General features: G+C 39.4%; 1 protein-coding gene across 1 annotated transcript in view; it reads right to left on the reverse strand.

Annotated features, from left to right (window-relative positions):
- LOC114034138 (1-phosphatidylinositol 4,5-bisphosphate phosphodiesterase epsilon-1-like) overlaps window positions 1-23,625 on the reverse strand; it is a gene marked incomplete at its 5' end in the record, with an annotated part of 125,605 nt that overhangs the window by 11,904 nt on the left and 90,076 nt on the right. Inside the window, 8 exons of the mRNA XM_027849740.1 lie at window positions 254-466; window positions 10,147-10,365; window positions 11,402-11,560; window positions 13,042-13,251; window positions 16,633-16,761; window positions 20,362-20,480; window positions 21,423-21,684; window positions 22,353-22,516. Of these exons, the coding sequence (XP_027705541.1) occupies window positions 278-466; window positions 10,147-10,365; window positions 11,402-11,560; window positions 13,042-13,251; window positions 16,633-16,761; window positions 20,362-20,480; window positions 21,423-21,684; window positions 22,353-22,516 (1,451 nt within the window). The remainder of the gene's footprint in view (window positions 1-253; window positions 467-10,146; window positions 10,366-11,401; window positions 11,561-13,041; window positions 13,252-16,632; window positions 16,762-20,361; window positions 20,481-21,422; window positions 21,685-22,352; window positions 22,517-23,625) is intronic.

Below are 23,625 nucleotides of genomic sequence, written 5' to 3' on the forward strand. Positions count from 1 at the left end.
CTGTTCCCTTTAGGCCAGTATTAATCGGAATGGTTAAACTAGATGGCTCATCTGTGCAGCCTCAGAGTTTACTTCAAGGACGATGGCATAGGCAGTAATTTCTTGTGGTGCATTTTCTTACTTACATTTATGAGAATTAGTTCTGCTTGTTGTCCTTTTCTTGACAGAAAGAAAGGACACAGTACGAGCTGCGCCTTAGAAGCTTATTAAAGGGCCTTGCTTTAGTATGAGGGCAGTAAATCTGGGATCGTACCTGGATGGGACAAACTGAAGGTGCTCATGGGTGATGGTCCATCGCATCATTAGAAGAGAAGCTGCTCACAAGTTTTTCTTCTTTCACCTGGACACTTTCTGCTACTGAAAGCTGAGAGGATGACGTGAATCCTCGGTACTGCTTACTAGACTTCGTAAATTTCTTAAGTTCATTAGCAAAGGAAATGCCTTTTCTTTTATCATCACGAGCTGCCTGAAAAAAAAAACAAACCATAACACCCAACCTTAGAAAGTAAAATAAAAATGCTCATCACTCTAAAATTAATTTTTAAAATACAATCATTCCATGTTGGTAGGGGAAATATTCTGACATTCTTTTAGTGAAATGTGGTTTGAATCATATGAATATGAAGAATGGCATTTTTCTCATATCCTGCTAAAGGATATCCGATTAGCTCAGCAGCTTGGACACCACCAGGGACCCCTGAGGATGTGCTTTTTTAAACTAAAGAACTGCTTTCCAAGTTGGATGTGTTTCAGTTCCTCCAGTACTTCAGTCCACTGGTTGTGGACAGAGATCCTATTTAAAGTACCAACAGTTAAATGAACATTTGTAGGTAGTCTAAGAATGGTATGATTCTTAGAATTCACTGCCTCCCTTTATGCCACCCCGTCAATGAGGAAGTGGAAGGAAGGGGCACACAACAATGGCCATTTTGTGTTTTTGTTTATGTCCTGGGGTGCTTTCCTACTCCCAAACCCCTTTCATGGAAGTGATCCTGGATTTTCTATGCTCTGGAAAGTCTACCATACTGAAAAATCTTTGAGTATGGTCTTGGAAGCAGATTATGTTTGTTTTCTGACTACCAGCCTCACGAAGTCTGGACAAACTCATCAGCAGTAATCTAGTCACTTGGCGATGGATTGTTTGGGGCATGGCAATTGATGAAACACAGAAAAACAAAAATGGTTTTCAGTCCTGAGTAGTTTCCTTTTGTTTCTATAGTGATAGTGGTAAAAGGGGCAGAAAAGAGGACAGATGGTGCTAAGGATCACCGTTTTTCAGACCATTTATATATATTAATTTAAGTTTCTGATACTATAAATGTGAGCTCCTTGCCATGTGACCAATAAATAAATATAATATTAGAAGAACTGAATTTTATTCATCTTGCTATTTTTGCTATAGCATGATTGGAAGATAGAAGAAGTTGTAGCTATATGGAAGAATAGCCACAGGTTTTCCTTAGAGGAGTAAACAAAAGAGTCTGTTTTTGTCATACATTCAAAGGCAACAAGAAGCATCATTTCATCTGACATTTGGTCATCTGGTATTACAGTGCTCATGACAAATATTTGCAAAAAGATAAGTAATTAATTAATTGATAATTAATTGATGTTTCAACATTGTTGTTGAGATTGAGGAAGTAGAGAAATTTTATCAAGAACTTCTTAAGACCCTCCAAATAAAATCAATTTATACCTTAATATTCAATGACTTCAATGAAAAGATATGCACAGCAGTAGACAATTTGTTGAAAAACATGGTCTAGGAGTTAGAAGTGAGCCAAAGGCTTATGGATCATACAGAAGTCTCACAACTTGGGCTGTGATTGAGCAACAGGTGGAGACCAATACCTAAGCTGAAGCTAGGGGAGCCCAGTTTACATCAACTGGCATTACTGCAGCTATGACAAGGGTGCAATGGTGAGGGTGAAGAATTAATCAGCAAGAGATTATTTAGCACCTACTATGTGCCATGCACTATGATAGGTTCTGGGGATAAGAGAAAAAATTAGACAATCTCTGCTCTCAAGGAGTGGACATTCTATTGGGGCAGATAATGTTCATATACAAATATTTTAAGAACAAATACACACACACAAAATGAATACAAGACAGTTAACTACAAGGTAGGAATGAAGGGCACAAACAATTTGTGTGTGTGTGTGTGTGTGTGAGAGAGAGAGAGAGAATCAGCAAAGATTTTCTGTAGGAGGTGGTACTTGAGTTGAGACATGAAGGAAGTGAGGGATTCTAAGAGGCAGAGGAAGAGAGTGACTTATTCAAGATGGGTGCAGCCATCACAGTGGGTTTCAGGTGAAGACAGTACCTTAGAAATCTGTGCTAAATATGACAATTCTGCTTGAACTGCCACAGGATTAGGTAATGGGGGAGAAAAAGAAAGGAGTGAGCCCTGACTGCTGAGCTTAGGAAGGGAGAAATAGCCAGGATTGGGTCCAGTTTCTTCATCTAAGAGTAATACTATTTATTTTTTTAAAAAGGCAATTGGGGTTAAGTGACTTGCCCAGGGTCACACAGCTAGTAAATGTCAAGTGTTTGGTCTGAGGCCACATTTGAACTCAGGTCCTCCTTACTTCAGGGCTGGTGCTCTATCCACTGTGTCACCTAGCTGCCCCAATACTATTTATTTTTAAAAAATAAATTTATATTGATGGCTTCTGTCTCTTACATCACTATAATTTCTCCCCACATCCTTTCCTCCTACCTTTACCAGAGAACCATCCCATGTAACAAATATATTTTAAAGAAGAAAATGAAGAAAAAGGGACAAAAGAAAATCAGCAAAACTGATCAATACAATAAAAAAGTCTGAAAATATATGCAGTGTGCCACACCTGTGGACCTCGAGTAGTGTAGCAGGAGTTTTCTCATACATAAATATGTATGTATTCTTTGGAGCCATGCCTGCGCTTTATAATTCTGCAAAATTTGCATCTGTTGTTTTGTGGTCGTTCTTTCCATTTACATTGTTGTAGTCATTGTATGTATTGTTCCTGGCTCTGCTTTCTTCACTCTGCATCAGAATCTTTCTGTGCTTGTCTGCATTCTTCACACTGATCATGTTTCACAGCACAGTCATATTCTGTTGCACTCATGTATCACAATTTGTATAGCCATTCATCAGTTGATATAAGCAAAGTTTACTCTGCTTCTAATTCTTTGCTACCACAAAAAGTGCTGCTAAAAATATTTTGGTGCATGTGGTCCCTTTCTTCTTAGCAGTGCCTCCTTGGTGTACTCTACATTGCTTTCCAAAATGGCTGTACTGATTCACAGCTCTACCAACAATGCATTAATGTTCCTATTTTCCTACAGCCTCTTCAACATTGTCTCTTCCCATCTTTCATCATCTTTGTGAGTTGGCAGGGTGTAAGGGGAAACCTCAGAACCATTTTGATTTATATTTCTCTAATTTTTGGATACCCGGAGCATTCTTTCACATTGTTATGAATTGTTTGCAATAATTCTTTTGAGAACTGTTTGTTCACTTCCTTTGACCACTTACCTAATGGATAATGGCTGTTGGTCTTATATGTATCTGTTAGTTGTATACATATCTTAGATACTAAACCCTCATCTGAGAATTTGATAAAATAATTCCCCCAATCAACAGCTTCACCTTTCTGAGATGCATTAATGTTGCTTATGCAGAAGCTTTTCAGTTTCATGTAATGAAAGTTATTTATTTTATCTTTTGTAATTGCCTTTATCTCATGCTTGCTTAGGAATGTACTGGTGTCCATAGCTACAATATGAACTGCTTCTCTTCTAATTTTTTTTTTTTTTAGTGAGGCAATCGGGGTTAAGTGACTTGCCCAAGGTCACACAGTTAGTACGTGTCAAGTGTTTGGGTGTTTGGTCTGAGGCCGGATTTGAACTTAGGTCCTCCTGACTTCAAGGCCGGTGCTCTATCCACTGCGCCACCTAGCTGCCCCTCTCTTCTAATTTTTTTATGGTGTGGTACTTAATATTAAGGTCATATGTCCATTTCAAATTTGTTGTGGAATATGGTGTAAGAAGTTACTCTAATCCTAATTTCTGCTGGACTGTTTCCAGTTTTCCCATCAATTTTTTCCCCCAAATAGGGAGCTCTTTCCTAAGTAAGTTATACTTTCTGGTTTATCTAACATTGAGTTCTATTATTTTTATTCACCTTGTCTAGTTGGTTCCACTGATCTACTTCTCTATTTTTTAATAAATACCAGATGGTTTTGAGGACTGCTACTTTATAAAACAGTTTGAGGTCTTGAAGTGCTATTCCCCTTTCCTCCTTACCTCTTTTCACTATTTCCCTTGATATATTAGAGCTTCTAGAGATTTTGTTTCTCCAAATGAACTGGATGATGCTATTTATACTACTTATCTTATAGGGTCATTGTGAAGAAAGTGTTTTGTAAATCATAGAACACTGTATAAATGTGAGCCACCATAGACCTAGAAGGGACCTTAGACATCTCTATAGTCCCAACCCTTCATTATACAAGTGAGGAATTTGATGCATAGAAGTAAAGTGATGTTGCTAAAGTCATAAAACTTGTAACTACAATTCAGGTTAACTAACTCCTGGTTCAGTTTCATTTCTTTCCTTCCTCTTTCTATTCCTCCTGCACCATACTATTTCCCAGTTCAAGTGTTCCTTCAGGGACGCCCAGTGGAGCAGGGTTGAAAAAAGGTATCTTTTCTGGGTCGAAATGCCAATGACAACATTAGGAAAAGGGAGCAGGCATCACAGCTAATTGGAGAAGCAGCTAGGGCTCATTTTTAAACATAAGCAATTCTTGCCATCTAGTGGTTGGATTAAAAACTAGAGAGTGGCAAGAGTACCATTTCTGCATCTATGTGCCTGGTTTGGTGCATGTGCTGAAAGCTGCCTTTTGCAGGACTGACCAAAAGCGAACTCGTTTCCTCTGAATGACTCACAGTCATTCAGTCTTCACTCAAAGGCTTCCAAAGAAAGGGAACCTACTAGCTCCTGGGGAAGCCAGTTTTACTTCTGGGTAGCTCAAATTGTTAGGGTTTTTTCATTTTAAATCAAGCCTAAATTTGCTCCTCTGCAACTTTCCTGATCGCCACTAGATTCTGCCTTCTGGGGCTGCATAGAACAACTCTAATCCCTCTTTCACTTGAGGCTCATCTACTGGGGGAAGAGGCCTGCATTGAGCACATGGATGTTTTTGTTTCTATTGCTTCCTAATAGTATGATTTAAGCAACAGCACAAGGCTATATTTTTTTTCTTAATTTAAATTTCATTTTATTTTTATTCTGAACTTAATAAACATCAAATAAAACGAGCATTTCTACATGCCTTATTGGAACAGTGAATCCATATGAAACAGTGAATTTCCAATACATAGCGCTTGCTTTTCTTTTTAAGTGTATAATGAATTCAGTATCTAATTTCGGCTGTCCTGCTTATCTATGATTCCTTCTGGTCTTCCTATAGTTCCCTTTTTTGGAGGGTTTGAGGGAGAACCCTATCATATGATTTTTATTCTTGTTATTAATATGGTGACTTATTTTTATTGTTTTCCCCATATTGAACTCACCCTGCATTCTGGCATAAAGGCAACTTGGTTGGAGTGCGTAATCTTTTTTGATATGTTGTTGTAGTCTCTTTGTTAATTAAATTTTTTCTGTGTATTCATAATCATTAGGGATATTAATTTATAATTTTCTTTCTCCATTTTGTTTCTCCTGATTTGAGAATAAAGATTATATTTGTATCACAGAAGGAATCCTTTCTTTTCCCATTTTTGCAAACAGTTTATATAATATTGGAATTAATTTTTCTTTGAGCGATATAATTTGCTGATCCTGGAGCTTTTTTCCTTGGGAGTTCATTTATGCCTTGTTCAAGGTCTTTTTTTTTTTTAGATTGGGTTATTTAAGTTTTCTATTTCTTGCCTATTAATTTTATATTTTTGTGTATTTTCAATTTAAGTAGTATATTTTATTTAAGTAGTCATTTTTTGACCAAATAATTGGACAAAAGTTTTTAATAATTTACTTTATTTCTTCTTCATTTGGAGTGAATCTTCCTTTCTCCTTTTTTGATACTGGTAATTTAGATGTCCTTTTTCAAAACAACAAATTAGATAATGGCTTATCTTTTTTTTTTAAATCAGCTCCTTATTTTTGCTTTCAATTTTATTAACCTCTTGTCTGATTTTTCTGATTTCCCTATTCTAGTATTTATTTTTTACTTTGTTGGTTTTCCAGGATTCTTTTAAAGTTATATACCCAATTTCATTGATCTGTTCTTTAATTTGCTGATAAAAGTGTTTAGTAATATAAATTTTCTGCTTTGGCTATAGTCCAGAAATTTTGGTATGTTGTCTCATTATAATTTTCTTTGATGAAAATATCTATTGTTTTTACTATGTTATTTATACACCAATTTTTTAGGATTACATTAATTTAAATTTTTAATCCTTTCTTCGGCAGCCCTTTATGAAATAGAATTTTTTACTGGATTGTGGTAAGGAATATGTTTAATATTTCTGCTTTTTGCATTTATTTTGTAATTTTTTTATGCCCTAACATATGGTTAGTTTTTGTAAAGGTGCCATGTACAGCTAAGAAATGTGTATTCTTTTCTATTCCTATTCAATAAAAACCAGGCATTTATCACATCTAACTTTTCTAAAAGTCTCTTCAGGTCCTTGACTTCTTAATGCTTTATTTTTTATTAGATTTGTCTACACGTGAAAGAGATACACTAAGAACTCCCACTATTAGTTTTATTGTCTATTTCTTCCTATACCTTATTTAGTCAATCATCAAGTATTTATTAAGCATCAATTATGGGCTGGACACTGTGGACAGAAACACAACAAATAAGAAAATCCTTACTTGTAAGGAGCTTACATTTTAACTAGGGAGATAATAAGAACATAAGTTCATGTGTGCATACAGAAAAATTTTAAGAGAACAAATGCAAAGATGAACCAAGTAGTCTGAGAGGGAGGTCACTCCAAGAGCTGAGAGGATCAGAAAGACTTCACATAGAAGATGGGTGAGCTGAATCTTGAAGGAAGAGAGGGATTTTATGAGGCAGGCCTGGAAAGGCATTCTACTCCAGGGATAGGGGGTAGTGCAAAGACATGGAGATGGGAGATGGAGTGTTATGAGTGAGCAACAGAGAAGGCCAATGCGGACAGGGCTTTATAAGCTAAGCTGAGGAGTTTACATGTAATTTGAGAGGCAATAAGAAACTACTTGAGTTGCCTGGATAGAGGAGTGACATGATCTTTATCTGCAAGTAAGGAAAACAAATACTCATTAATTCCTACTCTGTGCAAAGTACTGTTCTAGGAGAAATTCAAAGTATATGAATTCTAGGAGTATTCAAAGTCAGAAATGTCTCTGCTCTCGAGGAGTTTACAATTTGTTGACCAACCTCATCTTTATGCCAGATCTTCCTTCCTGCCTCTTGCCTCAAGCAAGGGTCAATCAATTGCCCAATATCTTCATTCACCGTCCCTATGACTTTCTAGTCCAAAACATCCCTACCCTGGCCACTACTCTCTAATATGCATTGTCTTCTCTCATTTGGACCTCTTATTCTGGGCTGGTGTGGAAGGTCAAACTGGCTGGGCAGCCCAAGAGATCTGATGACATGATGACTTGTATAAAGTCTGTAATTGATGAAGGAGCTGAATTATCCAATGAGGAAAATAATTTTTCTTGCTTAAAAAATGTTGTAAAAGCCCAGAAGTCATCTTGGAGGCTTGTTTCAAATACCGAGCAAAAGACAGAAAGTATTGAGAAAAAAAAAAAGATGGCCCAAGAAATAGAGAGAGAAAACTGAGTGAGTGAAAAGAGATCTGTAATGATGCGCACTCTCTATTGGCAAAGTTCTTAATTTCTAATACTTCAGAAGCAGAAAGGAAAGTTTTCTATTTGAAGATGAAAGGAGATTACAGTCCTGTTATCTGACTGAGGCTGCTGCTGGTGCTGACAAGAAAGGGCATTTTAAATGAGCACAAAAGAGAAGCCACCTATTCATTCTATAACATCCTGGCTTCTCCAGAGGCGGCCCATTTCCTTGGAAAGCCAGTTTTTGATGAAGCCATTGTTGAACTTGAGACAGTAAGTGAAGACTCATACAAAGACACCACACTAATAATGCAATCACTAAGAGACAACCTGACGTTGTGAACAGACGTCATACGCTCAAGGAGATGAAGCTGAGGCAGGAGGGAGAATTCACCAGCCTCCAACTTCTACCTGCCTCACTCTAAGATTACACAGTAGGTCATTTGTCATCCATGCTGCCCCATGAAGAGTTATATTTACAATTTATAACAGGCTTATGCTACTGCTATTCAGACATCTATATTTCCCATGTGGTTTTTATGTTTAACATTAGGGGAATAGAGTCAATTAACATTTAGGGAGTTACAAATTTCTATCTGAGATGGACAATATGGGGCTATGACATTTTTATATATGTTTTATGTGCCTGGCATAGTATTTTTAGTACATTGTGATTTCATAAGGTCAGTGTTAAAAGAGCTTCTGTGTCTAAGAAAAGAAAACTGTCCATATATTAGCTTGTCATAGTTTGGGGGGCGGGAGGGTAAGGGATAACTGGTTTTAGCCACAGATGTAGTTATTGTGAGTACCTGAAGGTTGTAGCGATATGCTTGTGGTAGAAACAGATATCCTAGAGATACTACATATCACACCACGTATATCCATAGAATATAGTCTCACTATGTACACCTTTATGATTACAGTTGCAAAAGTATTACTTAAGATAAAGTTTTAATTTAGTTAATTTACTACGAAAAAGGCAGAAATGGCTCAGATTCCATTATTTGTAAAGTTTCTTGCTTTTTGCTTTAATTATTTTTATTACATATTTTGTGTGTATTTAAGTGGTTAGGCAACCTAATAACAAATGTAGAAGCTACTGTAAAAATGAAATATTTGATACTCATAATATTACTGGATATCATGCACATCAGTGAAATAAAAACCTGTATACTTAACTTTTTTAGTTTTTTTTGCTTTTGTAATAGTTTAAATACTTGCCTAAAATGTATATTCTCTAAAAACAGTTAACAGTGATGATAGTTAACATTTATATAGTGTCTACTATGTGCCAGACACTGCTAAGTGCTTTATAATTATCATCTCCTTTGATCCTCACAAAAATCCTGGGAGGTAAGTGCTATTATTATAATAATAGCACTTACCTCCCAGGATTTTTTACAGATGAGGAAACTGAGGCAGACAGAGATTAAGTGACCTGCCCAGGGTCACACAGCTAGTAAATGAGACTGGATTTGAACTTGGGTCTTCCTGACTCCAGGCCCAGAGCTTTATCCACTGTGCCACCTAGGTTTAACAAGGAGATAACTCGAGAAGATGACTAGCTTTAACGCTTTACACATTTTCATGAACATTCTATGCATAACCATGAAGAGCATGTGTATGGTGTGTGTGTGTGTGTGTGTGTGTGTGTGTGTGCGCACGCTCCCGTGTGTGTGGCCAGCACTCAGCACAGGGCCTGGCATATCTTAAGTGTTTAATAAATGGTTTTCCATCTTTTCTTTCTAGGTGGAACAGCAGCAGGGACTAGCAATGGTCTCCAAATTGAACACAGATTATCACAAATGTGGGCAATCTATTAATGGAAAACTAGGGGCATATCCCATAAACCCCTACAAGAAGACTGCTCAGGGCCAAATGCTGAAGGCATTCACTGACCTGAATTAGGTAAGGAGCCTTACTTCTCTCACTCTGGCCATCTGATGTTTGGAAATTCGGGAGGGAAGTGAGACCACTCAAAGCTGGGGAAGAAGACTACGGAGGAGTGTGACTACTGGTGGTGGAAGGGGGAGCGGAGGACTCTGGAGCGGATCCAGGAACCAGAGAAGGTCACCTCACTCACCTGTCTGTGAGGGCAGCTGCAGTACAAGCACAGGGCTGCCTGAGCACTACACTTCTGTTATTATATAAGGGCAAAACTAAACTTAGCTTGGTATTTCCCTTCCCCTTACTGTTTCTCTCCCTGAGAAACTTTCTCCCCAAGTCTTCTTGTTCTCAACCTCCATTACAAAGTTACTTACCAACACTGAACATTTAGGAGGATCACAAAATACTTTTCTACAGCTTACCTGAACCTGCTCTTTCAGCTTAAGAATAAATTTTCCTGCTCCCTTCCACTTGCTTTGAGCCTGGAACACACACTCCTGGTCTCCGAGAACCCTCTGAGAAGACTTGGGTGTAGAAGATTTCTTGTTAGCAGGTTCCTTTAGCACCTCCTCCAGAAGCACATAATCACTCGGGTTGGGATTGCTCAAAATACTATAAGAATATTTTGCTTTGCACAAAGTCTGTAAAGATTCAACAAACAATTCAGCAAACACTGATTGAGCACTTGCTATTGAATCATCTCCAATTTTTTCTGTCTATACCTAGTTTGTACATAGTTGTTACCCTGTTCTCTTCACCATCACACCGAGAGCTCACAGTGGGCAGAGACTGTCTTTTGCCTTTCTTTGTAACCCTGGGGCTTAGCACAATTCTTGTATATAGTAGGTGCTTAATAAATGCTTGTTGATAGCTAACCTACTACGTGCAAGGTGCTATATGTTGGCCCCTGGGGATATAAAGACAAAAGGGAAGGACAATTTTATTAAGCACTTTTTGTGTACCAGGCACTTCACAATTATTATCTCATCTGACCCTCTCAACAACCCTGGGAAGTAGGTGCTATTATCCAAATCTTACAGTTGAGGAAACTGAGGCAAACAGAGATTGAATGACTTATCAGGGGTCACACAGCTAGCAAAGCTCTTCCTGTGTCCAGACCTAGTGCTTTACTAGCTGCCTCTGGGGAGAATAGAGAAACAAGATGTTGTTCACGTTTCTAACCAATATCTTATAAGAACATATTCTAGATCTCCCCGTTTAAAGACCCTCCTTCATTTTACAGGGGAGGAATAAGGATTAAGCAACATGCCCAAAGTTATGCAAGCAGCAAAGCCAGGTTTCTCAACTAGGGCCTCTGTCTCTTAATCCAGGGTATCTGTCACTTAGACTGAGTGCCTCCACTTCATTTCAGATTCATAAAATACCAAGAGTGGACAGGGCCTCAGACTATAGCCCATCAGATGTAGGAATGTCCTCCACAATATCCCTAATGGAAGGCTATCAAGCCTCTGCTTGAACATTTCCAGTGACAGGGACCTCATTACTTCGTGATTTTCCCAAAACTGCTTCTTTCCAGTTTCCATAAGATGCACTCCATCTCTTATTAGAAACCATCATGCTAGGTTGTCATTTATCAAATTAACCCTTAAGGTATATAATTTACTTCAACCTCATCTCAGATAGTGGGAAGGAAACACCCGGAAGGACGAAGCGTACCTGCTGGATGACCTCCTGGGCAGTGCTGAGCCGGGGAGCTTTGATGACTGTGCGGGGCTGCTCCGGGGAGACGTCATGGACTTGTACAAAGAAGCTTTCATCTTCCGAGCTCAAGGTCACCTCCCTCTCTTCCTGGAAGACGCTCTTCTCCTCTGGCTGCTGCACACAAAGTGTGAGAAAGCGGAGAGAAGAAGACAAATAAAAAGCAGCCTGAGGTATTTAGGACACCCAGGCATGAATGCTGGGTCATGTTAATTCTTAATTGCGTGGCTTGGGCAAAGAGCTTAACTTCTCAGCATCAGTTTCTTCATCTGTACAATGGGCATGATAATTATTGCACTTTTGCACACAGGGTTGTTGTGAGCTGTAAACTGGGTATAAATATATATCTAATGTGAAAATATGTATGTATATAAAATATGATGTAAACTATCACAAAAAAGGTAAACGTCTCTTGGTTAAATTTAGAAAATGTTGTGTGTTGGTAATTTGGGACTTCTGAAGGATATTTCTTACCTCTGAATGTGATTCCTTTAAATATTCCTAAAATTCTATATAATCTATATACACATACTTACAAATGGGATATTACGTGTTTGTATGTATGGTTGTGAATATGTGTGTGTTGCACTAAAGTTTTCTTGGGAGAAAATGTTTAGTTTGATATGAATTACAAATATCTTTGTGGAGGCCAGCTGACAAAAAGTGGAATAGATGAACTATACAAATCCTCACTCATTTTTTAACAACTGTGGTGAGACTTGCCTACCATAGCAAAACATTTAAAAAAAATTTTCTGAGATATTTTTAAAGAAATGCAACGTTATTCCTTTGAAGTACATTTTATAAAGTAAATTTCATTAATGGACACTAACAAATGAAACAAGATGATTTCATGAAAAAATATGTACTTTCATGATCAAATGTATCATCAATGCAAGTATCTGTAAATGTATAAGAATTACAAGGCTCCCATTTTGAAGCTGTATTTGAAGAAAAATTAAATTTCTGAGCCCTTGGCTTGATTTTAGACTAATCTCTCTGTACTCACGACAGCTCAGTGCAGTGGGGAGCTTCTGGGTGATGCTCTCCCCCGGCTCGTGCAGCTCAGCCCCTTCCCTGAGATTTATAGTCTTAGAAAGTTGCCTAGACCACTGAAAAGTCAGCGGCTTGCTCACACCTCAAAGCCAGGATAAGTCAGAAGAGGACTTGAACTTAGGTCTTCTTGTCTCCACAACCAGCTAGCTTATGCTTATCCACGACAGGACTTAAACTCCTCCCTCGGACATTACTTGCTGTGTGTGTCTGTCTGTCCCAGGGAAAGTCAATCCATCCCTCAGTGGCCCCAGGGAATTCTTTAAGAATATAGCACTAGGTGCCAGTGCCAGCAAAGGGTCCCTGATCCCTTTCTGACCAGTTGTCTAATCCTTACTGTCTCTGGGCTGAGAGCTATATATATTCTTTAAGATTTATTAGATCTGAATCTATAGATGGAAGTACCCCAGTGGGAGTTCTCTATACTAATGGAACCACAGGGTCCCCACCAAAAGTTACATAAGCCAGGTCTGAATTACTGAAAAATTTTTAGTTGGCAGAGTTTATGGGATTTTACTGTATTGGCTATTCCTGAACATACTTACTTCCTCCTGGACTTTAAAAATAATCCTTCCAACATAACCTTCCTCTGGGAACCAGCTGTTCAAAATCTGCACAATCTCTTCTTCTGGGCTGATTATTCTCTGGAATGGCTGTTTCCTGAAGTCATTTTTTTCTTTAGATATAAAATATTTTTCTTCAATCAAAAAGCAGTCTGTGGTGATTGGTATGGAACCTTGTGAAGAAGTCAAAATCTAACATGTACAAAAGAAAAGACTGGTGAGATAGTCCAAATAGTTGATAAAAATCTTTAATTTTAAATGGATCTATTCTTGTAGAGCACAAAATATGCCTGACATTTACTGCCAAGTTAAATCTACTCTGGAGTAGTGAGTGTATCATTCCTTTTTGGAAGATCTAAGCAATTTCCTATGACCAAAACAGCTTGTTTACTTCCACTTTGGCCGGCAACACAATTTATTCATAATCCCAGGACAGCAAAACTCTTTTCCCACTGCTGGAATGACAACCCCTGTTGAGTTTTAATAACTTTTAGGTTTCTCAACCCATGAACTTAGCCCTTTGTCATTCTACAGCCCTGGAACTCTGCAAAAATGCTTTGCTTTTATGACAATGGCCAATAACCTAGTCCAGCCTTAACCAAGACAATTTCTTTTTCTCATATTGGAACCACCCAATCATTTTTAAATGTTAGGTTTATAGAGCTAAATTCTCAGCATAAGCAGGTCCCTGGGAATTCTATAGTGCAATACACTTTTGACTACATTCCAGGGGATTATTGTCCTCGTAGATTTTACCTTCTCTCCTACACCCTACCCTTTACAACCAAATCTTAGAGACTGCTAATGGTAAGACAGTAGATGAGGCTACATAATGTGATAAACTGATCTCTAGTTACTTTCCATTGATAAAAAAATAGAATGACAATAAAGGAGATCTAGTCTGGCCTGTAGAAAGCCAATGACCTTTATTATTAGGCCCATGGTCAGTATAAGAATCAAGGCTGTATCTACTAGCTCAAGAGTAGAAAAGGGCAATGAGGATGGGAGAAAATGATTCAAGTGAAAAACAGTTGGGATTTGATAAGGGGTTGGGAATTTCTGGCTAGAGAGAGAAGAAGGAGACTTTATGGGAGAGAACAATATTGAACTTCAGGACAAATCAGGTAAAGAAGTATAATTTATGGCAAGAGGTGGGGCACAGGCCACAATCTAGCCACACTCTCTCAACATTCCTCTCCAAACAACTTTAAAATAATGCCTCAAATCAAATTTTTTGGTGGCAGAACCAACAAAACGTCAGGATGAGACATTTTCCAGCCCAAGACAACTTACGAGGTCCTCAGGAGAGGTCTATGACACTGAGCTAAAGGCCAACTTGGAGCTCACATGGCAGCAACTACAGTGGTAGGCCTTGGAAATAGCTATGAAAGCAGTAGCAGCTTCAGGAGCTCTCAGCCCAGAGACAGTTAGGATTAGACAACTGGTCAGAAAGGGATCAGGGACCCTTTGCTGGCACTGGCACCTAGTGCTATTTGGAACTTTGTTGCCCATCCACAGTTCTGGGTCACAGTTCCAGGGCAGAGAGGAGCACTAGCACTTGCAGCTGCAGGAGAGCAGGGACTCTTCCTGAGTAAAGAACAGTGCACACCTCTCCCTGCATCACACCACCTTGGAAGCACTGAAAACTTGTAGGCCCTAGAACTAGCTATGAGAATAGCAGCACAAGCTTGAAGCTTGGGATGGTGCCTGCCCCCTCAAAGGTGAGCAGAGCTCAACTTTAACATAAAGTTCAAAGACAAGAAATAGGCTAGAAACAGCAAGAGATAGAGAAATTCCGTTTAAAATAACGGTAGACAATACAAAATACTTGGGAATCTACCTGACAAAGACCCAGGAACTATATGAACACAATTACAAAACTCTTTTTACACAAATAAAGTCAGATCTAAACAACTGGAAAAATATCAATTGCTCATGGATAGGCCAAGTCAATATAATAAAAATGGCAATTCTACCTACATGTACTTATTCAGGGTCATACCAACTAAACTACCAAAAATTTATTTTATAGATCTAGAAAAAAATCAACAAAATTCATCTGGAAGAAAAAAAGGTCAAGAATGTCAAGAGAATTTATGAAAACAAATATGAAGAAAGGTGGCCTAGCCATACCGGATCTTAAACTGTATTTCAAAGTGGTAATCATCACAACTATCTGGTACTGTCTAAGAAATAGAGTGGTAAATCAGTGGAAAAGATAAGGTATGCAAGACACAGTGGTAAATGACCATAGTAACTTATGTTTGACAAATCCAAAGACCCCATTTTTGAGACAAGAACTCACTATTTGACAAAAACTGCCAGGAAAACTGGAAAACAGTACAGCAGAAACTAGGTATAGACCAACACCTCATGCCATATACCAAGATAAGGTCAAAATGGGTACATGAGTTAAACATTAAGGATGATACCATAAGCAAATTAAGAGAGCAAGGAATAAAAGGAATAGTTTACCTGCCGGATCTATGGAGAAGGGAAGAATTTAGGACCAAACAAGAGATAAAGAGCATTACTAGATGTAAAATGGATAATTTTGACTATATTAAATTAAAAAGTTTTGTATAAACAAAACCAATGTAAGCCAAATTAGAAGGAAAGCAGAAAGCTGGAAAAAATTTTTTACAGCAATTACCTCTGATAAAGGCCTCATTTCTCAAATATATAGAGAACTAAGTCAAATTTATAAGAATACAAGTCATTCCTTAATTAATAAATGGTCAAAAGATATGAATGTTCAGTTTTAGATGAAGAAATCAAAACTATAGTTATATGAAAACATGCTCTAAATCACTATTGATTAGAGAAAAGAAAATTAAAGCAACTCTGAGGTACCACCTTATACCTATCAGATTGGCTAACATGACAGAAAAGGAAATAAATGTTGGAGGGGATATGGGAAATTTGGGATACTAACGCTGGTTATTGGTGGAGTTATGAACTGATCCTACCACTCTGGAGAGCAATTTGGAACTATGCCCAAAAAGCTATAAAACTGTACATCCCCTTTGATCCAGCAAATAACAACAAAACAACAACCACCACCACACTACTAGGTCTACATCCTAAAGAGAATTAAAAAAAAAAAAAGGAAAAGAACCTGTTTGTACAAAAAATATTTACAACAGCTCTTTTCGTGGTGGCAAAGAATTGGAAATTGAGGGGATGTCCATTAATTGGGGAATGGCTGAACAACTTGTGATATATGATTGTAATGGAATACTATTGTGCTATAAGAAATGATAAGTGGGCTGATTTCAGAAAATCATAGAAAGACTTATATGAACTGATGCAAAGTGAAGTGAGCAGAACGAGGAGAACACAGGAGTTACACAGTAACAGCAATAGTTTGGTAGATGGACCTGTTGGATCTTACATTCCGTTGGCATAGAATTTGATAATCCAGGGCCACCTTCATACTCCAATGAAACTTCAGAGGAAAGCTTTGGTGAGGGCATGCATTTTGTGTGTGTGTGTGTGTGTGTGTGTGTGTGTGTATAAAAACAGGGAGATTAAATTATTAGATTTTTACAACCAAATGCTTTGTGAACTTACTTGGTGAAGAAGCTGCTTTGCTTTAGTCTCTTTATTTATAATGAAAGTGGTAAAAGGCTCTGGACCTGGAATCCCATGTACTGTGACCTTGTATGTCACCAGACCTTTTCTTTCTTCTGTGCTGAACATCTGTCAGATGGAATATTTATATTGTTTGTGTAGTAATTCAGACTCTTTTCTAGTCTAAATAATGTAGACTATTTTGAGATTATGTTTATAATTACTCATAATTAGAATGCATGGTGCATTCTTCTTTAAAACCATTAAAATTGGAACACTTGGCAGAGAGCACCTTAAACACTGATGGTCTTGCAGCCATAACCTCTTTTCCTATTTTAGAGGGTGGGTCTTTCCTTCAAGTTCTTTTTGATACTATTTCATTATTTATTCATTTATTCAATAAACATTTATTGAGTGTCTATTACATCCAGGGTGTATAGTGTTAGTTAGAACTTTGTAATCCCCTCATGTATTCAGTTGGCATCCTATTGCTTTTTTCCTTTCTAATATTACCTTATATTTATTTTGTCTCTATTTTATATATAGCCATGAATGTCCATGTTATCTGACCCATTATGATGGTGAGCTCCTGACAGCAGGCTTTGTCTCATTCATTGGTCTTTGTATCTCCAGTGCCTGGCACACAGGAAGTGCTTAATAAATGTTTGCTGACTGATTCATTGCTAGAAAACCTGAATGCTGCCTCACTCAGGTTCTTAGTGCCATGGACCCCAATCTCTTAAACGTCTATCTCTGCGGGTGCAGCAGCAGAGTCAGTATCAAAGTAAAAGCTTCCCTTGCTGGAGGAGCTTCTGCTGGTTGGTATGATGCTACTGCTGCAAGGGAACAGAAGCAGATCCTTCTCACTTGCCTCTTCTCAGTAATAGGCTCCATCAAACAAGAATCCTTTAGGGACAGAGAATCTGGCTTCAAAGTCCATCAATTCTCCTTCCTTTCCTGCTCCCAACCTCTACTCCCATCACCCAGGTTGGGAATGCTAGTGTTGGTGGCAGAGGATTCCAAGAATACTCCCACCCTAATGCATCAGAGAAGGCTTCTTACCTCTGGCTTTTCATGACATTCCTCTCTGTTTATTTCCTTCTTATCTGTCTGGCTCAGCCTTCTCAGTCTCATTTATTTGATCATCATCTGGTATTCCATCCCCTAAGTGTGGGTATATACCAAAGCCCTGACCTGGGCCCTCTCCATTTCTTTCTCTAGTCTCTCTTAGTGAATTAGTCGTTTCTCAGGGGTTTAATTATGATCTTTATGCAGATGGTTCCCAGATTTACACATTTAGCCTAAATTTTTCTTCTGAGTTCCTTTTGAATACCTTTGGGTACTTTTTGTATATTTAGACCTGGTTGTCCACAGGCATCTCAGACTCAACATGCCCAAAGCAGGACTGAATTATCTCCCTGAACCAACCTCTTCTCTTTCACGTTACCCTATTGCTGTCAAAGGCATCAGCATCTTTTTGGTCACCCACCCAAGATTATAGCAGTGTGATCCTCAACTTCTCATTCACGGCACCTATGTAATTAGCCCCCAATTCTGTCAGTTCTATTTCCGTACCATCTCTCACATCTATCCCCTTCTCTCTACTTTGTGGCAACACCTTTGTTCAGAACATCATCAGACCATGTTCGACCTGGCTGTCACCATTCTCTACCTCCCTCAAAGCAGAGAACAGCCACACTTCAAGGATATAGGTAGCACCATGTTACTACTGCTGCTGCTGCTACTACTGTGGCTAGGAGAAAGGGGGCCTCTAGACAGCCCACACACGTGAAGCAGCTGACGACGTTAAAGTTTGAGGACATCCTCTGCCTTGTCTCGTGTCCCAGACTAGTCCCTTACCCTAAAGGAGGTGGGGGAAAAGGGAGAGAAAGTGCTATTTGAGCTTAGCTCTGAATGAAGCTGAGAATTCTAAGAGGCCAAGGGGAAGAAAGAGCACTGTGCAGGCACAGGGGACAGTCTGTGCAGGCACAGGGGACAGACAGTCTGTGAAGGCACAGAGACCGGTAGTGGAGGTCCTTCATGAGGAACTGCAGCAGTGTGGTCCCTGGGATCCTGGGCTCCCCAAGGGGACTTCAGGCGTCCTCACTAATCCCAAGCACGGGACTGTGGTGAAGAAGGAGGGCCCAGTTCTATTTATCTTTTCATTTCCCCCAGCATTTCCCAGTGGCATTTGTTGAGTGTTTTAAAATTTGCCACATGCTTTGCAAACATTATTTCACTTTAGCCTCACCACAACACCTAGAGGTAGGTGCTAAATGTATTATTATTCCAATTTTACAGGCAAAGAGATTGATTCTCAGAGAAGTTAAGTGATATCCTCATGACCACATAGCAGTTATCAGACACAGGAGTAGAACCAAGGCCTTCCTAATGCCAAGCTCAGAACCCTCTCCATTATACCTTACTGCCTCACTGCACATGCTCTTAAAGAGGAGGCCTTTAATAAATGTTTGTTGAATGAATAATTAAATTAATGAATGAATCCACTACTTAGAAAGGAAAAAAAAAAGAGGCAGAGGAGGGACATTTGCCTGACAGGGGAACAAGGGGCATAAATACCCCTTGTGTGAGTATAAAGTAAGAGCCCGAAAATGAAGAGAAAGAAACGGTAACTAAATTTTACTTAATAAAGTAAGACACGTTTCTCATCTTGTTTTCATTAAAGTGTGGTTCACTGGGTTCTCTTAGTTTTTTTTTATTTATTTTTTTTTATTTAAAGGCAATTGGGGTTAAGTGACTTGCCCAGGGTCACACAGCTAGTAAGTGTCAAGTGTTTAGTCCGAGGCCAAATTTGAACTCAGGTCCTCCTGACTTCAGGGCCAGTGCTCTATCCACTGCACCACCTAGCTGCCCCTACCGGGTTCTCTCAGAGTCGAGGTACAATGTCCTCTGAGTTCAGATGCTTTCTTCTTACTCATCGACTGGCTGAACTCTGGCACGAGAAGCTACAAGGGAAAGTTCAACACATTTTTCTTGACTGAAAAGCAACACTGCTTCGGGAATCGGGGGACGCGTGGCTCAGGCTGATCTGTTCAGTCACGCAAGGTGGGGTTGTGGCTGCTGGGTCGTGGCTACCACTTCTTGGCAGCTCGGGAGCTCAGAACGTGATGAGGCGGGGCCTCAGCGTGTGCTTTGGAATCTTTTTAGAATACTGAGATCACACGACTTGGAGAGCTAGAAGGAGTGTCTGAGATGTGGTCCAACCCCCTCTCTTTTTAGCTGAAGACGCTGAGGCTCAGTTGACTTGAGTAACTCGCCCATTGTCACAGAATTCATGTCCCAGCTGGGACCTGCAGCTGGTGTCACAGTGGATCGAGCCCCCTGGGCCTGGAGTCAGGAAGACTCATATTCCCAAATTCAAATCTGGCCTCAGATACTTCCTAGCTGTGTGACCTGGGCAAGTCACTTAGCCCTGTTTGCCTCAGTTCCCTCACCTGTAAAACAAGGATAATAACAGTACCTCCCTTATAGGGTTATTGTGAGGATTAAATGAGATAATAACTGGTTTGAGTACACCCTGTTTCGCTCTAGGTGGTGGACAAGCAGGTGAAAGTCAGGAAAAAAACTGTATGTCTGTGTGTGGGTGTGTGGTGTATGTGTATGTGAGAGGCAGAGAGAGAGGAGGGGGTAGGTTTAGGGCATGGGAATAATGCCTAAACATTAAAATAGAGCAATGAAAATACGACGTTAACATTTGAGTGTAGTTACCAAAGATGCTGCCACAGCACTGCCACTGGAATTTTCTTCCATCCTCCTGCTGTTTATGAACAAGCTAGAGATTTCTAAGACTTCATTATGTAGATTTCTCAGCTGAAGATGCCGATATCCTAAAACAATACACAACTGGGTGAAACCTGTCCACTAGACATTTATTCCTGTTCTGAGCCAACTTTCCCAAGGCAGGAACCTCAAAGAAAGTGCAGAATGACTTGTTTCTTGATGAGAGGAGATAGTGACACGGCTTAGCCATGCAGAGAGGATGTGCCTTTTTTGCTGGGTGTGAATATTGCCATTCAAGTAACTAGGATACTATCTAGTGCCATGCATTAGCAATTAATTAGCCTTTGTTACCAAAAGGAATTAATATGCCTTCAAAAGTTCCTAATATTTTCAAAGAAAAATTAAAAAGTAGAAAAATCTGACCGCTTTTAAGGCTGGCTGGGCATTTAATGTTTCTGTTGCCTAAAATGAGCAACAATGCAAACTACTTCATCTTCTAATAGCTTTGATAGCATTAAAACCCCCCAAATATAAAGTGATCCTTTGGAGGACAGTATGCTGAACTTCCATGAAGCTCTGTGTGAAGGGTGTCTTGCAGTCTGTGAATGCTCACATGAAAGCCCATAAAGGACCAACCCGGCTTATCCCCCGTTTTGTTTTTTTTGGGCTTCTTTCATACTCTCTTCCTGAAGTTATTGCTGGCCTCCAATCCCCTCTCTAGCATGGCTGTGCTTTCAATAGTAGTTTAATGACTGGCACTGGTTCCACCCCCAGCCCCACACTGTCATTCCCTACCCTCAGGTCAAGCCACCCTGCACAGCTCTAGAACTTACAGGAAGGGGGCGGGGGGGGGGCTATGGTTTGAGGGGGAGAAGGGAAGTGGCGACTGTGGAGGAGGGAGCACTCCATCCACTGCCCTCCATATCCCATTTGCAAAGTCTATTGCAGTCAGAAAGGCCACATTCTGTAAAAGATATTGCAAATATATCAGAAAAATTTATTTTGAGATGCGCTCAATCAACGTTTAAACAAATGAGATTTTCTTCTACCTCTTTTTAAAGCCTTTAGTGGAATGATTCTTTGGGCAGTTACAGCTGAACTGTTGTTTTCAACAACCGCAAAACGAAGAAATACAAGATCTTCAAAATGAACTCGGAACAGAAATTGTTCGTTCCACATGGGGTTAAGAGTATTTCGATGAATGGGTTTAGTGCGGAAATGGCAGCTATCCAGTGGCATTCCCAGGACATCAATTTCAATACATGGACTTCCTGTGCTGTTACTAGGACACACATTCTGACCAGAGACAATCTGAAGTAAAGAGAAGGATCAAAGTCACCAATAATTGAAAAGACACCAAACAAAGACCCTCATCCAAGTCTGCATGTGAATTTAAAAGAAAAAAAAAGGCAACTCCCTGTGTAGGGAATGATGGGAGCAGGGGGAGCAGGGTGGGCAGGGGAGAGAGGCTTCTTGATGAGCCGGTTAGACTTACCCAGAGATTAAGGACATGCACCACAGCACTTCTGGAGGGTGGGCACTGAGGCTTCACAGGATGCTCCCTGTAGGGCCCCACCTGGGCTCTCCCCCTTGTTGGATGTAAAGAGCCACAGAAAAAAGGCTGGGGGAGTCTTAGCCTGTAGTTTACAGGAACTGGGTCTGATTTTGAGGGCTGACTGAAAAAATTCAGTCTTTTGGGGCTCTACCAAACTTAGTCTTAGAAATCTTGGAATATTGCTCATGTCTTGGTCTTTATAGATATGAATGAATGAATCTGTCAGAACCATACAAGCCCCCAGAGGCAACAATAAAGGACAGCAAATAGCCCATAAATAATCCATACAACTCTCCTTCCTAACCAGGGAATTCTACTTGCTCATCAGGGTTCTAAACTAAAATCTCACAGTGATAGGTTTGTTTCCCTTAAAGTCTCTAAAAGAGGATTTAAAACTCTAACTTCTATTCACAGTAATACTCACAGTTAAAGAATAGAGAGCAGGCTCCATGTTTTCCATATCTCTTTCCAACGGAGAAAACTGCTGATACATAGCACAGTTCTTGTCCCACAGGGCAGGAGGCTTCAAAACATAACCACAGCCACCATTCGCTTCAAACATTGCTGCATTTAAGTGTAAGGGGAGATCTACAAGATGAAAAAAAAATAAGGCTACTAATAAGATACCAAAATGTGGATCAAGAGAAATCCATCGCTCTTTTATCAAATGTTTCTACAGGCATAGCCCACGTCCCATATTTGCCTTGTCATTTCCCAGTCACATCAGGCATGCATTGGATTAACTCGAGGGCCTCTCAACTATTCCAGCTGTGAGATTCTGTGATTATATTCTGACACCAAGTCTTGGTGTCAGAGTTACTTTAAGATGTCAATTCTAACATTTTTTAATGGAAGTAACCGTTCCTTGTAAGGCTCTTTTGCCTAATACCTTGGGGTTTTGTGGAACCAAATTAGTGATGGTAGGTATGGTATGATTCTACTCTAATTTTACTTTCATGCCTGATTGTATTCTGCACCAATTTTTTCCTGAGATTAAAAATAGTAAAGCAATATGTATACAATCAGCAATCTAGGTCAGCATAAACTATCTTGGAATCGATTTACCCACAAAGGAATTGTCACATATGCTCAATCTTGTAAGTATCCTCAATTTTAGGAAAGAATAACTCGTTTTCTTATTTTTTTCAAATTAATTTTAAGTTAACTTCCACTAGTAGGCACAATAATTCAAGTACTACATATGAAGAACATTTTGAAAAAGAAAAAATATCAGACTGTAAATTATCATCCATAAGTCCATAAACTTCTACTTAGAAGTCAGCTAAGTACTAGGTGGCACAGTGGATAGAGTGCTGGGCCTGGAGTCAAGAAGACCTGAGGTCAAATACAACCTTTGACATTGACTAGCTGTGTGACCCTAAACAAGTCACTTAACCTGTCTGTCTCAGTTTCCTCATCTGTAAAATGGGGATAATCATAGCACCTACTTCCCAGGGTTGTTGTGAGGAACACATAATATTTGTAAAGCACTTAGCACAGTACCTGGCGCACAGTAAGCACTATATAAATGTTATAGATTTTTTTTTAATTAGACATCTGGGTGGCTCAGTGGCTAGAGTGATAGGCCTGGAGTTAGGAAAACCTGAGTTCAAATCAGGCCTCAAACACTCATTAGTTGTGTGACCCTGGGCAAGTCACTTAACCTCTGACCTTAGTCCACTGGAGAAGGAAATGGC

The sequence above is a fragment of the Vombatus ursinus genome, unplaced genomic scaffold (assembly GCF_900497805.2).
Source record: "Vombatus ursinus unplaced genomic scaffold, bare-nosed wombat genome assembly UNPS02008216.1, whole genome shotgun sequence".
Lineage (NCBI taxonomy): Eukaryota > Metazoa > Chordata > Mammalia > Diprotodontia > Vombatidae > Vombatus > Vombatus ursinus.